The sequence below is a fragment of the Notothenia rossii genome (assembly GCF_949606895.1).
Source record: "Notothenia rossii genome assembly, chromosome: 1".
Taxonomy (NCBI): domain Eukaryota; kingdom Metazoa; phylum Chordata; class Actinopteri; order Perciformes; family Nototheniidae; genus Notothenia; species Notothenia rossii.
In genome coordinates this window covers 75774617-75792470 of record NC_136912.1, presented here as the reverse complement: position 1 = coordinate 75792470, position 17854 = coordinate 75774617, and the positions used below count along the sequence as shown (strand labels likewise).

Here is a 17854-nt window from a genome sequence, read left to right as displayed (position 1 = left end):
TTTTCGGGAACCTTTTCACCCCTTTTCAGTCCCTGCTAGAGAGCAGGGACTTTCCTGGGGAGAAAAAGGTTCCAATTTCTGATTGGCTGCACGAATTACAAACAACGGCCCGTAAAACTCAGAAAAGTTAGCATTACCATTAGCCCAGCGCACCAACGGAGAGAGACTAACTTATGGCAACACAAAATAAAACATGGGAGTGGTGGAGGGATGAGGAGGTGTCGGCGCTTCTGGCGATTTACTCGGAAGGCTTCAGTAGAAGCTGCTGGGAAGACTCCCAGCAGCTTCTACTGAAGCCAGTCCCCAACACCGGGACTTCTGACCGGGGAATTCGGGTGGCAGTATCCCCAAAATTGAAGTTGTTTGCGGCCTGCCAGTAAACCCAAAGCAGAAGAAGAAGAAGTAATTTACAGACGTCTCTTTCCCCATGTTAGTCAATGGGAAAAAGTATTTCTGCGCCCAGTGACGTCACGGACTGATACAGAAATTGTAGTACCGGCGTTTGGACTCAACGAATATTTTCATCAGAGTCCGGCGCACTTCCTGGGGGCTTGCTTCATTTGCGTAATCCTCCCTCAGGGACTTATTCCGGTGTGAACGCAATCTACTAGATAGTTCCAGAACAAAAGATTTCCGGGGAACTAAGTTCCGGGAACTATTCCTGGGAAAAGCATTTGGTGTGAAAGCGCCTATTGGCCCGAGCTATGTATCCATCAATTGTTTCCAGACACTTATGGTGCATGAAAACATGTGTTTATCCCACTCTAAACCTCAAAAATATAAAATATAAAAATATTATAACATTAGAAGAAAAAGAGGTACAAAATTCTCAGGTTTGTAATTTTTGCTTCCACAAAATAGTTGTCTATTTATTTTCTTAGTGTTGACTTATTAATCAACTCATTTTATGATTACTGATCATTTCAGATCCGTCAGAGCAAGTGGAATACCATGAAATGTTCCCCTTCTCTGTGATCAAAGCCTCAATACACAAGTAGTGTATAAAGAAAAGTGATACTTCACTGGCACGACTGCTGTTGTGGGTACACATGTGATCAGTTCAACATGAGGCCCATTATAAGACATAATGTGGCTGGAATGAGGCCCTCTGCACATAAACAACCTTCACTGTTGTGCTGCTACTAACTCATTCTGCCAGCCAGCACTTTATTTTCTGAGACATTACCATATTAGAGACACACATTAGCACCTGCACACACAAAGACACACATACCCTCACACACACACTCTCTGGCACATTATAACAGGAGAGCTGTAAAAGGATGGACTGTCGAGTCAATGCCAGGTGAAAAGTGTGATGATGGGTTGTTGGCAGCGGCTGCTGGAAGCGGACCAGGAATTCATGTAAAGCCATGTAAGCCCCCCAGGTGTGGGTATACTGTTAGAACGTGTGTGTGTGTGTGTGTGTGTGTGTGTGAGAGAGGCTATATATTGGACATGCTCTCCATCTCTTTGCTGGAAAGTGCCAGTCAGCAGTTTAGGCTCCCTGGAAGAGCACAGGGGAACACTTAACCAACACAATAGTGCTCCAACGCTCTTTTCACCTAACAAACTGAAAAACAGACACACAAACACATAGATGTTGCCGCCACACATTACTCAACTACACAGCAAATGGTAGCTAAACTAGTTTGCTGCTTAAGTTTATGTTTAATGGATCTGGACGTAGATGAGACAGTTTGTCATCTCTTTGCAGCTGTGCCAGCATATTGAAAGCCAGGAGTCGTGAGGAAAGGGCTGCTGCATCAATCTGGAAGGGCATGTGAAGACGATAGAAGTGGAGCAATGACCCACCTACATGTTGATTCATAGACCAGTAGAGCTTTCTATCAATCAAGCTGAACCCTCTCATGGATCTGGAGTGCGAATAAACATTGTTTCAGAAAATCACTTTAAAGAGAAAATGCCACATTTCAACAGGAAAAAAGACACAATCACAAAATGCTTATTTATCATATTTTGTATATCATTGACACACAGACGAGCTTTTGACTCACTCAAATGCCATGAGAGCCAAACTGTTTTTCATTTATTTGTGTTGAATGCTCCAAAGAGAACTCGAGCATCTCTCTCCCAGCAAGTATGGCATGTTTCATCATTATTGATATAGCATTACCTTGACAATGTAAAAACATTGGAAAAATACAACCATTAAAGTTTTCTTTAGGGACTGTCAGCTAAAAAAACAATTGGAATCCTCTTCTTGACTGTGCTATGGTTCAGCATGATGGACAAGCTCGATTTCGATAGGCTGCTACACGACTGACCTGCATTGTGAAGGGCTCCAAACACAACAGTTTTAATGAGCTGTCTGTCTGGGAGTCCATTTGGATTTAATAAGCTCATTAATCTCTATCTGCTCCAGGCACGACCAAATCAAAAAGCAATGTGGTTCCCATCTTTCACTTTACAGCCAGACTCCTATTGAACAATAGTTTAATTGAAGTCCAGTGAAGAAACTGTTTACTGTCTATGTTCATCCCTCATTCAGCCTCAAGGTTTTTTGGTTGAAATGTGTTTGAGACAGGTAATGTCTGAATGGTGGAATATGAAAGATGGGATAATAGAGATTGAGGCGGATGCTGAGAGATGAAGAGGAGGAGAAAATGGAGAAGATGAGAGGAATTACATCAGAGTTATTGCCAGCTTTTCTGGCTGATGTAATGGCTGAAAACTGAAGGTGATGACACCTTACCTTAACGTCTTTCAGTAGTCGTCTGATGGGAAGCAGCCGGTAAGCAGCAAACCATGATTAGTGAAACTGTGTCTGACAGCACCCGTCACTCAACATTGGAAAAAGTCTCCTGCCCCAATATATCTCGTAATGGCGCACATTTAATATTCCAAACACTGAAGAGGTGAGGCAAGCCTGTGAAAAACATTTCCGTTATTAATTGACATATCTCTTAACTCTTTTGATTTCACATTTCATGCTGCGTCTCTCAATCCACTTTCAACAAACCTTTAGCATCTATCGTGAATTCTCCAGTGGTGGTAAATAGATCTCAAATATTTATCTCCATGGCAGAGAGAACCAGGACTTTCTTTGTCACAGACTTACATTAAAAAGACAGGGTTTTATTCTTAATGTTTCCAGTGACATGGTCAATACTAAGCCAGAATATCCTCTATGTTTACAGATTGACTTGAAAAATCATTTATGATGTACATTTCTTTACAACACAACAACATAAATATTGTTTTGAATCGGTTGCTCCACTTTGCAGCTTTACTCAATCAATGTTAAGGACACTATGTGTAGGTACGGACAATAAGAAGTACTAAACAGGCAATGTTTTGTGAGTGAGTGGGACCCATTCTTGCTTATATCTTGAGCCTACCCACATGCATGTATGAGCATGTGGCCAACGCAGTACACATTCCTGCCGATATGTTCACATCATTCCAATGATTGACAGTTAAGTGGTGGAAACGTGGCGGAAACGTGGTGGAAACGTGTGAAAACACAAAGCTATGCACCGGAAGAATTCTGGTGCAAAAGTGAGGTAAAGAGTAAAGGTTACAAAACATTGACAAAAAATACCTATACTAATGTACTAATGATGAAGGAAATGCATCCAACTAACATTATTAGGCCTTTAAACCTTTAAATGAATTTGTTTGTAATACATCTCCAAATGGTAGCTTTGAAAAGTAAAAGCTGACAGTGAAGAAGCACATTGGTAAGTGCATGCCACTTGACAAAGTCGTAGCGTGTTAAATGTGTGTTAACGTTAAATTAAAATGTAGTTGAGTGAAATATCTTTCACATCTGAATCCATGGTCTCAGGTGTCAAGCCTCTCCCGGTTCCTAGCAAACACTGAACCACAGCAGCAACCCGAGCTCTCTTTTGTCGCTTGGGGTAAAGTGGTCGCCGTTGACAGATTTGACAGTTAGCTGGACTGTCAACATGAGAGGGAAAAGGCTGGAGCAGCAAAATGGTTCAACATTTTTCCACCTTACAATGTTTAACAAGCACATGTGTGTTGGAATAATTGAAGTAGATTAATATAAATATTTTCACATTTAACACACCCAAGCAGAGATTGTCTCGAGATTCTGGTTGCAGTGAAGGGATTTTCTCTCATAATAACGTATCTTTCGTGACATGTGTCATTGGCATCTAATGTTTCTGATACATTTGAAACTTCCTTTAGTTTAGTGAGGTTTCCAGGTAATGTCACATTAACTCTTGCATGAGTCACTTCTTGCAAAAAGGTAGCACAGGGGAACTTAATCTCCTCTGTGACCTTAGCCATCATCACACCTTATTATATCCTTGCTCATACACACCCAGTGATGGCCAACTACACTTTGAACCTTAAACTCCCTGCCAAGTTATGTACTGCCAGTTTCAGGTTTCCTAATTGATGGCTTGACGTATTTATCATCGCTGCATGTCATGGCTGGTTTGGAGTCTTTCACTGAATCCATGGTTGGAGTGATTAAGTGGCCCTGTTCCCTTTCAGTGTCTCAGATCAATGCCACATGAAAATCTCACGTATCTTAACAGCCGGCTTTCCAAGACTTGTACGGAAGAGTTTCTTGATTGATGAATGACAGGAGAAAAACTGTGGTGGATTATGAATAGATATGCATGTGTCTAATGGGCAAATGAGCCCATTAGACACAGAGAACAATGTAAAATTTCAACAGCAATGAAATAAAATATTATTGTGAACGACAAGCATTCTCACACTATAGCGACGCTTTCGTTTCAGATCTTATTTCCGCTGACCTGAGACCCTTTCACTTGAGGGGAATGAATGACTGCCAAGCCGTGACAAAGCCAGATCTTTTTCCCAAACAAAGTGGCCACTTTGGCAAGGAATTTGACATGAGTGATAACCTCATTGCTTCTCCCAACAATCTTCCTATTCATGAGATCTGAGCCGTGGACACTTGGGTTTGTGTTATTAGCCTCACAGCTACAAAGGGTTAATGATGCAAACCAGTGAGGCAGTGAGTATCACAGAGAGGGAGTGAGCACTGCTAATCTGAAGGGTAGAGGATGGAAGTTTGAAACAACAGGGTAACATTTTACATCATAAAGATTTCACCTAATCTGGTTCAGGCTTGTTATTGTATTTAAGTTCTTATACATTCATACTTTCTATTATTGGAATGTGACCAGAATATAACACCAATTCTGCAAATTCAAAATCTTGTTTTTCAGAAAATAAGTTATAACAACACAAATGTGGTTGCACCAGATAGCAAATATACACCAATAGCTAGTTGATTTTCTAAATTGGGTCTCACCTTTAAATTCAAGAAAAGTACTTCCTGGTAGAGACTTCCAAGTTGTTTATAGTACTTATCTTTACAGCCAATATTTAGCAAATGCTGGTATAACTTAGTTTTATTTTCTTATCTGCAAAGTTCACACACTGTGTTTTTTTATTCATTAATTTTTAGGAAGTACGTTTTTACAATTTAGAGTCTTCTATATTTTCTTCGAGTACACATTGACAGAGAGTGTGTGTATACCTGTAAGTATATATTGAGTGTGTGTTTGAGAGCATGCTTGTATAAAGCAATCCCAACAAATAACACAATCCAGTAACAACACACACACACGCACGCACGCACGCACGCACGCACGCACGCACGCACGCACGCACGCACGCACGCACGCACGCACGCACGCACGCACGCACGCACACACACACACACACACACACACACACACACACACACACACACACACACACACACGCACACACACAAGAGGCCACATCTGGTCAGAAATCCAAACAGTGGAATTGTAATGCATGAGTGTGTACTCAATGTGCATGTATGCAACCATGCATGTGTTATGAACTCTTGGGGGTGTTATCGTAACCAGAAGGGCCAAACTCACAAATTGCTGGGGCAGGTGATAAGTGAGGCATCGGGTTGAAGAGCGAAAACACAATTTCTTCAGCAAATCGATGGGGTGTGCAAACAATCTCTCCCATTCAAAAAAAAGTAATGTTCCATCTAATCTAACCTTGCACACTGCCTCTCTCTCACACTCAAACCCAGAGCTCTCCTGTCTTGCCACCACTTACCAAGCTAACGACGAGCTAATCACTATCTCATGCTAGCAGGCAAGGCAGAGAAAACCCATCAACCTGACACACTCACTTCAGGCCATTGTTGCTAATGAAGACAAGCTGCAAGTCAGACGGCAAATATGAGGAAAACATTTATAATGAGACCCTTGAAGGTGTTCCTGGACACGCCTGAGTTTTTAGGTCACAGTGCTTCCTGGATATGGGTTTATATATTCGCCCTGAGCAGACGGAGGAGCATTTCGGCATTTTAAGCGGCACAGTTTAAGTTCATTTTAACCAGATTCATAATTATTCCTTGGCTGTGTAGCAAGCAATTATAAAGTTGAAGTAGTAAAACTAGGTATGTAACCACAACTTTATAAACAATGGTGGCAGGGATGTGACTTCTCACTATTTATTACAGTGGACTTTTGTTTTATAATCCTATTACCGATCAGATTGAAGATAATCAAATAATCTGATTGGTACATTGACATTATAACACCCGTTAACAATTAACTTATCACTTGTTGATGCTGGCATGTAAGAACAAATCTAATTAATGTGCTTACAAAAAAATCATGATCTTTGCATAAAAAGTCCCATTGTGCACTCAAGAGACACAAATAGAATTGAACCTGAGCGTATGCTGAAGAATTGCAAGAAACGAGAGTTATTATGATAAGCTTTATCCCTTCCACTATGAATTTGATGAAAACATTTATTTTTCATTTTCTATTGGGAATTTCAAAATATATTACTTTGCTTTCGTTGCTAAATGATGACTGAGAAGAAATAGTGAATATAAAGGCTCAAAGGAATGAAACATTTCCGGAATTGATTGTTCACGGCTTAAAAGGTGAACATTGTTAATTCTTCTCATATCATTTTCATACATTCTGTTTGACTACATTGTGGTAAAGCCATTATCACATCTATACTGCAGTAATCTCTGCTCTGTCCTACCCAAGAAAGTCTCCTTCAGTGAGACACAACAGGAGATTACAGACAAGAGCAATGGTGACACAGAGCTGCCATCTGATGGGAAGACAGCTTTCCCAGGACCACGATGTCTCCAGGGAGACCCAGACACCTACAACACTATCAAAACAAACTGGAAAGCACAATTGTGTATGTGTGTTTGTACATGGGGTGCTGCTATCACCTGTTCTTTCCAGTGTAAGGTGAATAGATAGGAAAGTTACATAGTAGGAGTGTGTTATTGTGTGTGTTTTCATGTGTGTGACTCTGCATAAAGGTGCCCTTTTACTGCAAATATGAGTTGTTTAGAAGAGAGGAGGATAAAACTCCATAATCAGATAAGTAAACACCCACAGTCCCTCTGCTGGGGTCGGAGAAAAAAAAGCTGATAAAAAGCTGAGATAAATTATTATCACAGTACGTGAGGAGACAAAGGGCTGGGTGGGATTGTATCTGCTGTTAGATTAGTGTTCGGGTTGACTGGCAGCCACAGACAGAGCAGACAAGGGGGTTCAGAGCCAAACCACAAACCCACTTTCTCACGGTCTTCGAGATCACAGTGCAGCATAATGTGCTCTCAAACACATGCTTAAAATCTTTATTGTCAGCTGAGAAATGTTAGCTTTGAATCAAGACTTTAGTGTTTAGTGTGTTCATGACAAGTGTTTTTTCAATAAATGAAGTTGGCAAACATTCACAAATTGTAGGAATGGGTTTAGTGGGCAAAAGAGACAGGTTTCTGATATTGGGGATGGACGTTTGCATCCTGTATGTGTTTAGGCTGAGGCAATTAGGTTAAGGTTTCATTTTGGTTTATAGTTTGGGGTGGATTTAATATAGCAAAACTGTCTTACTTCAAAGCACTGTTATTTCCATTCTTAATACCACTACAAGCATTTGGAAAACAACAACACTTGTACAATTAATTACATTGGTTACTAATTCAATTAGATTTTAGATAACAAATAATCAAATGTCATGAGTACATGTTTAGTCTGTTTGTATAACTTTAAATGTGCTAAAATAAAAAATATATAGTAGCAAATATCATTAGCAAATATATAATATATTTGCTACTGAGGCGCGTTCACACCAAGTACTTTTCCCACAAAGGTTCCTGACAACTACGATTTAGTTGCGTTCACACCAAAAAGTCCCAGGAACTAATTTAGTTCTAGAGAACCTTTTTGAGAAAAAGGTACCTGTGTCTGATTGGCTGGGCGGAATGCAAACCACGCCCCGTCAAACTCCCCAAAACGTTTGTGAAACCGCCATTTTATTAGCATTATTAGCATTAGCATTAGCCCAGCGCAGAAACGCAGAGAGACTGACTTATGACAACACAAAATAAAACATGGGAGCGGTGGAGATGAGAAGGTGTTGGCGTTCTGGCCGTTTACTGGGAAGGCTTCAGTAGAAGCTGCTGGGAATCCCAGCAGCTTCTACTGAAGCCAGTCCCTAACTCCGGGGACTTCCGGCCGGGGATTTTGGGCGTCAGTATGCGCCGTGAAGTTGTTTGCGGCCTGCCAGTAAACCTAAAGAGTTCTCAGGGATCTTTGTGGGAAAAGTACTTGGTGTGAACGCGCCTATTGAGAACTGTTTAGTATATCATACATAATGTGGTGCTTATCTTCATTTTGAAGGTTACCATACCCCCCATAATTGGCCTATCACTGGTTATACTGGTGCATTTGAAATGAAGCAGCTCTTTAAAATTCCATCCTTGAATACCTTTGTGCATCAGAAAATCAATTTACATTTGTATTAAGTGGTACTTGATTGAAAATGGTACAGCTTTCTTTGAATCTCAGTCACAGTCCCTCAAAGCAAAGGTCAGCAGCTTCCAGAAAATAAGGGAAAAAACTACAGAGGGATACTCAGCATACATTTCCACATCTTTGAAAAATATCAGTGGCTTTCATTAGCCATCATACGCATGTTGGAGTGGATTAGATGGAGGGTGACGGGGGGAAAGTATGCACCTCTTGTTTTATGTTATAGTAATGGTGGAGAAAATGGCTGAATAATACATGAGATAGTGCTTTAATTAGCAGGCAAAAGAGGGCACTTGGTAATTAAAATACAAGCATGTTAGGAATGGTCAGAGGCTGGTGCTGGTACATATCTTAAAGGAAAGCAAGGGATATGTGATGGGTACATGTATGTAAAGGCACTCATGCTCATACTGATTTGTCATTCTTTGTGTATTTCTGAAGAGATCTTCCTCTTCGTTATGGAGTGTGAATGTGAGATATGTGGATAATGGCTTTGATAGTGGGATCAAATAATATTTCTATAACATTATCTCATTACAGTTGCCTTCGCTCTTTGGTAATTGAATGTGAGAAAATATTCCAACCACCTTCAAACCCCTCTCATTTCAAATAATGCCATCGTGTTTACATGAAATATATTAGCAAAATGACACCAGTGGTAATGGGGTAAATCTCTTGGTTATTATTTGAGTACTTTTATTAACAGCAAAAAAATCAACCACATAGGCTTAAGTTGTGGAATACTACGAAGTAAGATCAGCCAGAGTTTGTTTGACTTAGCTGGCTCGACAAAACCAAAATGTCCAATCAGAGTTAAAAGGTACAACAAAGGTGTGAAAGATATAGACAAGGGTACATTTCGAAATTACTAGGCCCTTGACGCCGATGACACTGACGCAAAATCCCTGAATTGTCCTTAAGTGGATTTAAGAATAACTTGAATTAAAACAAAGATTGTTATTTAATCCATAGCCAAGAGTGTAGAGAGCCGTTAGCGGCGTTTTACCAGCATAAATCTCAGCAGGGTCCAGTATTCCGATGGGAGACCTCGGAGGCCTCGGAATTGAATCTCATATAGGGATAGTGTTGAAATTGTATGTTTTACACCACTGTTTGTTTTCCATATTTAGTGTGAGTGACAGGAGTGAACACAAATGATTCTGTGGTCAAACTAACGACAACAAAACAAGTGGCATGTCACTTAGTCAAATCCTCAAGACAGGATACAGGATAATGCTTTCACAACACTTCCCCTCACACAAGACAGTCATTATGATTTTCTCAGCCACATTATAAGCTAACAAAATTCTCCCACTCAGGGGATGATGGAGAATAGTTACCTGCTGCAAACAAACATTTCTTACTGTACAAATGTCTCCTAATTTCTGTAAGTATGTGTCTGAAGGGGGGATTGATAAATAGTTAGTGGAAAGTTGGTCTCGTTGGATCAACTCACACACCACGTACAGTACCTTTCCTGGCATGTGGTTGACACTGGATTTTGAACAAACTCACAAACTGGCCTTTGACTGCACCTACCCTTAGGAACTGTAAAGCTGCCTTGATGATAACTCGCTCCGACACTGTGACAGGAGCCGGGGAACAAAGCTCAACACCCCAAGCCCTCCCATCTTCCCGTAATACATATTGCTCACTCCTCCTCACATAGGTACAGAAACACCACAGGGGACTTGCCACCCACCCACACAGAAATTACACAATCTTCCTCTCAAGTCCCTCCAGCTTTACAGTTATTACTTAGTTATTATATCTTTCTTTCAAATAGGGCAAATAAAGCTTGATTTAGGTTATGAGATGGAAACTGAAAGCTGAATGTCTCAACCTATATTAAAGTGTCTAACTGTTAGAAGAAGCAAATACACAAAACCACACAAAGATAAAAACAAATGAGCAAATTTACTCTCAAAAGTAGAGGAGATAGTGTAAGGGAAGAAAGGCTGCAGGAGGAGAAGAAGCGGAAAACCAAATGAAAGGGAAATTAAATGTGAGGAGACAAGTGGTAAAAGGCAGTGTTGTAACTGTAGCCTTGAAAGTGTATCAGCGCGACCAACAGCAACCACTCAACCATAAGTACTATTTACAAGATGGGAAAGTACTGTTATTTATGTGTGATCCGTGACACCGCTGAGAGCAGGGGAAGTCAAGTGTAGTCCAAGACAATGTGAAGAAATGCCACTCTACTTTTGTACACACACTGCACGGTCACAAGGTCACTGGTCATCTTGGGTAGCTTAATACTTTCTTAAAAGTGTGTTTCTTGTAAGTGTGAAATGCTCACAGCTGTTAGGCCAGCACACACACATGAATGCACTTGAGCAGGCTTGTGTACATGCAGGGAAAATATATGCATTTTTCAAATATTCTGACAGCAGACAGTCCTGGTGAGTGTACTGAGTAAAATTACCTCAACTGTCATCCTAAGAGAACATACAGTATGAAAGCAAAAAAAAAACTAAAACCACACTGTAGTCCGGCTACATTCTCTCGCAGAACATATTAATTAATTCAGCGCTCTTCCACTACATTTTGGTGGGTTTATCAACATGGTACAAATCAGCAGTCGTTTGAAGGAAAATCTGTTTTTTTTCAGATGAATACATTTTTCTGACTGCAAAGCTCTGAGACTAAAACTAGAAATAACGTGGTTCTGGTCACAAATTTAGGAAAATGTTGGTTTCGTTTATATACTGTAAACTCTTGATCCAACACTGATTATATTCTCTATTTATATACGAAGTACAGTTAAACAATTAAATTAAAACCTACTTAGATACACAAATTAAAGGAAAATTGTCTTTGTGAGCATTGTTTCCTGTTTTTTTACTTACGTTTTTTTCTCAGTCTGAAGAAATACATTTACAATCACTTTCATACCTCATAAAGGTATATTATAAGATCCTGTGTAAAAAGTTTGTCTCTACTGCTTTGTTAGTTTCCACTTTAGCTGATTCACAGTGGTGGAAGAAGTATTCAAATAATTTACTCATTAACAGAGAATAATTTAATTGAGGCTGTGTAGTTTATAGACATCTGCCGTTGACCTGAGTCAAATCTTACAACAATATGAACTTCAAATATAAGTACCAAAAGCAAAATACTCAATAGTATATTTCAGAATAATCTGTATATTTTAGCTGGAATTCAAATAATGTAGGCCTACTACTTTAAAGTTGCAGCTGGTAGGAATAATCTACATTTCTATATAAACTGCTTAGAAGCTTCAATAAACTCACATTACGTATTGATTAGATATATTTGTTATTGTTAATCTTAATATGTGAAGTAACTAATGCTATCGAAATAATTTGTTGGAGAGTAATGATGCCGTAAAAAGAAATATAAAGTCAACAATGACCAAACCTGAACGTGCTGCCCCACCGCGTGGTGGCCTCAGTTTACTGCAGCGCCAGGCTCTGTTTACAGTTGCTAGGTAACGAAATCATGTCCAAACTCCTTAACGTCGTTGAAAACCTCGTTTTCCCAGCTCTCGGTATCAGTTGCATTTTGTTGTACATTCAAAAACAATGGCAGGAAAGGAGAAACCGGTGCTGGATATAGTCCATCAAAACTCAATTCACGTTGAGACGATCCGGAAAGAGCAAAGATACCAGAAACTCCACACGGAGTTCAGCATCAACCCACACAGGACATGTAAGTACAAAAAGTGAAGTATGTCAGTCAATAGTTTATTTACATCCTACTTCCGATCTGAATGTGAAATATGAAGATTAGTTAAAAAATGAGAAATGACAAAGTGTCGTTAAAATGGTTATAGGCCTACTATTACTCAATGAGAATAAACATATTGGGCACTAACTTGTTACCATTATGCTTGTTGTCAACGTATCTGTTGTTAATTATAACTGAAGCCTGTATATTGCAAGGGAGATTGACTTTATCTCATGTTTTTACATTTAGTACACGTTCTGCCAGACAAACCCATGTCAAGGAAACCAACAGAAGTGATTGCAGAGAACTGTAAGTCTACATGGATAACTAGGAGGAAACAAAAAGTGTTCTGGATAAACAAGATCATGCTCTTCCAAATAGGATGAAGAAGATATGAACTCAATCACTATGTGTACATCTGGATACTGATTATGTACATTTATTTTTCCCAGCGGTCTTCATCGATGCCTTCCACAAAGCTCACCAAGAACCAACCAAGAAGTATGCAATGCCACTGACGGAAAGTCATGAGATAGGGTGGCTGTCAGCTCCACTTGTGAGTAAAAACATTGCTTTGATTTAAAATAATTATTAACCAAACTGCAGGACATCATGGTGGCCTTGTGGGCGGAAGGCCTGCCCTCTTGAATTTAGAATCATTTATTTGTATGATCAAACGATGAAAGAACCCACAGAAACATGGCCACCCGTTTCCTGGCCTTATGTAACTCATTTAAATCTTTATCTCCAGATCTTAATCAAATTCTCATTCTGTCCATCATTTTTCCCCAGATACCATCAACCCGCAATGACAGGAGATTCAATTTTTCCAGAATCAGCACAGACGTCACCATACACCAGGAAAAGGCCCTGCGTGCATCAAATTAGACAAAGAGAGAAAGAATAAAAATCTCTTACAATAAGCAACCTATGTTCCGATTTATTTGTTTATAAACATACAGGTACCAGAGGCTACATCGTGTATTTCCATCTTAGCAAGCAAAGGAAAATCATTTGCAGGGACAACATTTGCACAGGTCTATTTGAAGCACCCTTGCCCATCACATACTAATCATTATAATGAACAGGAAAGGGCAAAACGAACAGGCGCTCAATATATAAAATGTCATGTCACATGAGAGAATCAATGAGTCAAGAAGCTGAGTTAGAAAAAAATAAAACAGAACACAACAAACTCCGAAGAGAGCACACACACTGTAAGTCAGACAGCATCAAGGCTGGTGTACACACTGAGGTGTAATCACAGAAAGAGGCTTAAATCATGCCAAAAAGGCAATTGGCCTTTAACAACCCTAAAGAAGAAATACATGTTCTCTTGTTTTTGAACTCTTATGTAGTCCACTCTTGGATTGACCATTTTGACAGTCATGTCCTTCAATTAGCTGCCTTAGCAATATGGCAGGATCTCTCTGTGTGGCATGAAGGGTCGTCCACATCAATCCAGACATGTTACGGAGGTGTGTTGTACTAAAAGCTTCGAATTAAAGTCCATGTTCTCCTAAAGTCTCATGATGTACGTGGAGGAGAGACTGGTGAGCAGATGAGGGGAATCCTGCCTAGAAACAAGGTCCAAGTCCAGCCAATTGACCCGCCACAGTCAGTTTTTACGAGCGAGACTTAGTCTTCTTGCGGACAGATTTGCCAGGGCGTTTCTGAAATCAGATTGAAAAACATGTGAGCATCTCTACAGTTTGTCTCATTCTTTCTTTTGACAATATCTCAGCATTTATTATATCAGTCAGCAGTGTTTGATGTGTGACTCACATTTTGTTTTCCTCCTTTGGCACCTTTCTTGGCCCCCTTTGCATTAGCGACTTTGGCGCGGAAACTAGAAACATCGTTGTGGCTCTCCTTGGTGTTCCACTTCTTTCCCTTCTTCTTGCCTCCAAAGCCAAACCTCTGGTCCTTGTACTTCCTCTTGGAATTGGGGCTGTCAAAATAACAGTAAAACATTTAGCTTTTTGTGAAGAAGAGTTACAAAATATAATGTTAATGGCAGCTCAAATGTTACACCTTACCCCTTCTTGTTGTCTTTTGCCACTTTGTTTTGGGCCTGAGAAGGCTCTTTAGGCTTCTTCTGGTCTCCGTCCAGGAAATCCAGTTTGTCGGTCATTCCTTAGTAATTGGATGAAGAGAAATCTTAAACTCAAAGCATTCTCACTTTTGAAAATTATGAAAGGGTAATTTTAAGAATCATCAATATTTAAAGGTGGGGTAGGTAAGTTTGAGAAATCGGCTCGAGATACACTTTTTGTTATATTCCATGGAATGCTCGGAACATCCCGACAGCAATGAATATCTTAAGTGCTTTGACAAAAAATCCATTAAAAAAAGTCATCTGTGGAAGCCGTAGTGCTGTAAAAAGCACGACCAATCATCTGAGCCGGCCCGACTAAAATAACTGGATGGCCTACCTGCCTGTCAGCCTTCCATCTGTGCAAACTTATCTCGTGCCCTCATTGGTCATGTGCGCGTTCGTGTGTGTTGGAGGAGGGGCTCTGTGAGGAAGTAGCCGATTTCTTCCGGCTGTGTATTTTCAAATTCTAGCGCACTCGAGCTGGTTTCTCCAAAATGACCTACCCCACCTTTAACGTCAGTTCCTTTTAAATCCAGTGCCCACAAAATGACATTCATTTTCATTTTTGTTTGTACAGTGAAACTTATGCAGGAACAAAACAACACTTGTAAATAAACGTACCTTTCTGGAATTTCTTCACAGAAGTCATCATATCTCTCTTCTCTTTATGCCTCTTCTGAATCACTTCGACTTGGACCTGGCACACAATCAATATGTATGTTAATTCTCCACACCAAAAGAAGAAATGTGGCCTCTTTTAGCCCCGTATGAAGACCTTATGCCAGGCTAGCATCTGTTTTGCATAATTGTTGTTCAAATTACAAACCAGTGTAAAAGCCAACCTTTAGTATACAAAAAAAGGCACTCAAAATGTATTCAAAAAGACTCCTAAGTGAAATAATATAATTAAAAAACATTGACCAACCTTTTTGCCAAACTTCCTTTGCTCTCTCATTTTCTTTGCTTTCTCCGACTTCTCCAGTATCAACTGCTTTGAGATAAGCTTTTTCCTGATCTGGACAAAGGAACATAAAAACAAAATTAAATTAATCATGAGCTTTGAAGTGGTTTCTGTTGCTTTAACTACATTTGTCACAACATGTCACCTTTATCATTCAAGTGTAGAATCTAAGAACTAGCTCACCTTCTGCATTTGCTGATCAGACTTGGCCATCTCTGCGAAATAATCGTCAGGCCTCTTGGTGGGTATGCCATGTTTGTTCAGGAGAGGCAACGCATCTAGTACTGTAGCCTGAGCTTGACGGTAGCTATAAATTAACAAACAAATATTTTTCATGAACGGGTTAAAAATGTAACATCTGTGGCAGTCAACATCAGAACTAGAGTGAATACATGAACTAAATGTCTAAACAGTCACTAAAATACATCAAACCATTTACGAGTCTCAAACTTTCACCATATATTGCAGGGTCACTTACAAAAACATCTCTCTCTGGAAATCATCATCTGGATTGACATCTCCAATCTTTACAGCTGGTTTTTTCCCTTCTGCTTTGTAAATAACGTCTTCAGCCGGCAGGTTGGTCATATCCAACCTCTCCGCCCAGGGGAGGTCTTTACGGAAGCCAGCGAGGCATTGTTTCAAACCCTCCTGCATAACAACATACACACAGGACAGAGTATTGGCAAATGTACAAGTAGGCTATGTTAAGTAACACTGTTAAGGCATTTAATTATTCAAACCAGCCTTTTTTACATGTTCACTATAGCATCACTAAAATCTGTCAAATGATATGTTTCTTTAGTTAGTAACTAATATTCCATAGAAATACGCAAAAGCGGGAAAAACAATGCAAACATTTTAGGTTTGTTGTAATGATTTTACTCACCACATTGTTGACATGCTTTTTGGTTTGATCCACCAAAACGTTCATCCCTGGTTTCAACCACCCCTTTGCGAAGGCTTCTTGAAGCTAAAGAAAACAAAAAATATATGTTATCAATCAATCTTTATTTATATAGCCCAATATCACAAATGTTACATTTGTCTCAATGGACTTTACAGTTTGTACAGAATATCAGTATGACAATACGACACCCTCTGTCCTTAGACCCTCACATCGTATAAGGACAAATTCCCAGAGAAAAACCCCCACATGACATCACATTATTATAAATAAATACGTTTTTTTTTTTAAAATAAACTGTTGTGCAATCAAACGTATTATTCTACATTATTAACATTATTGCCAATGTACAAACATACATACACAATATGTTTAACCGGAGTAAGATTATTTTCACATACAATGAATTTGGTGGGGAAAAGGTACTGCAAAAGTTTACATACGTGCAACATGAAAATAAATCAAATACGAAATAAAATGTGCAAAATAAATGAGTTTTTGATGAAAGAGTTGGATAAAGTTGCTCAGAAATGTACACATTTTGGACCAGGGAATGTGCAAAGTTTACATTAAGGTGTACACAATATGAACAAAGCTCAAAGATAATTTATACTAGTATTGTGACCGTTATCGTCTCAAATGTAGACACGAGTGTGTGTCATTAACATTTTGTATCATTAAGTTTCACTACAGTAAGTTAGTTGTACGGTTGTTAGCTTTAGCCCATGTTAGCATGTCAACAGTTCTTACCTCGCTGTCTGATAATTCACTGTTCTCATCCTCGGACTCCTGCCCGAGCAGAGACTCCTCATCTTCAGACTCCATAGTGCTGCTATCGATAATCATTAGATGACTATATATGATTTAGCGGCCTTTAAACGCGAACAAACCTGCAGTAAATGAATGTGGATAATTTTCCTCACATGTACTGAGCGTTTCACGTGGGGAGGAAGTGAGGCAGGGCAACAGCGTTGAGTGTTGTACCAACACAGTCCGCGGGTGGAAACGTTTTGTTAGATGCAAGGTTCCTACATGTAAAAAAATACACATAAATAAATATAATACACAAGAATATTTGGCTTCAATGCTGCGAGCCTGCGATCATATGTTAAGAACGTTTTCATAGAAACGTCGTCATCGCATTACCTTGATATTTATAAAACTTCTCCTTTTACTCTTCGATATAATTTATTAATTTTATCAAAGAGTAAAATTGACATATTTCAAGTGCAAAACAGAGTTTCATGAAATGTTAAACATAAATGAAAGAAAATGAAATTACTTTGATTATGCAGGCTAATATTTAAACACTCCACCTGGAGGTGCTGTGGCGCTCTTTTGAAGAGACAGAAGTGACAGATGTAATAGACAAGGTATTTAGG

At 39.4% G+C, this 17854-nt stretch overlaps 2 protein-coding genes across 2 annotated transcripts; one reads left to right on the top strand and one right to left on the bottom strand.

Annotated features, from left to right (window-relative positions):
• The first annotated feature begins 12267 nt into the window (after positions 1-12267).
• On the top strand, positions 12268-13786 carry cfap144 (cilia and flagella associated protein 144). Its single transcript, XM_079674615.1, has 4 exons — positions 12268-12488; positions 12756-12815; positions 12959-13062; positions 13299-13786. Exons 1-4 carry the CDS (start codon positions 12362-12364, stop codon positions 13392-13394), a joined length of 387 nt encoding a protein of 128 aa, XP_079530741.1. The 5' UTR covers positions 12268-12361; the 3' UTR covers positions 13395-13786.
• ebna1bp2 (EBNA1 binding protein 2) lies at positions 13421-17448 on the bottom strand. The gene is made up of 9 exons (XM_079674602.1): positions 17223-17448; positions 16455-16538; positions 16044-16216; positions 15749-15872; positions 15530-15619; positions 15226-15301; positions 14546-14642; positions 14292-14457; positions 13421-14179 (listed from the first exon to the last, which is right to left on the bottom strand). Exons 1-9 carry the CDS (start codon positions 17316-17318, stop codon positions 14132-14134), a joined length of 954 nt encoding a protein of 317 aa, XP_079530728.1. The 5' UTR covers positions 17319-17448; the 3' UTR covers positions 13421-14131.
• Positions 17449-17854: the final 406 nt, after the last annotated feature.

Excerpts from the sequence above, each read along its gene's own strand:
- cfap144 (XM_079674615.1), top strand. The coding sequence starts at position 12,362 with ATGGCAGGAAAGGAGAAACCGGTGCTGGATATAGTCCATCAAAACTCA. Across the intron at positions 12,816-12,958 it reads AGAAGTGATTGCAGAGAACT|CGGTCTTCATCGATGCCTTC; the intron begins GTAAGTCTACAT and ends TATTTTTCCCAG. Across the intron at positions 13,063-13,298 it reads GGTGGCTGTCAGCTCCACTT|ATACCATCAACCCGCAATGA; the intron begins GTGAGTAAAAAC and ends ATTTTTCCCCAG.
- ebna1bp2 (XM_079674602.1), bottom strand. The coding sequence starts at position 17,318 with ATGATTATCGATAGCAGCACTATGGAGTCTGAAGATGAGGAGTCTCTG. Across the intron at positions 14,643-15,225 it reads TGTGAAGAAATTCCAGAAAG|GAATGACCGACAAACTGGAT; the intron begins GTACGTTTATTT and ends CCAATTACTAAG. Across the intron at positions 14,458-14,545 it reads GCAAAAGACAACAAGAAGGG|CCCCAATTCCAAGAGGAAGT; the intron begins GTAAGGTGTAAC and ends TTATTTTGACAG.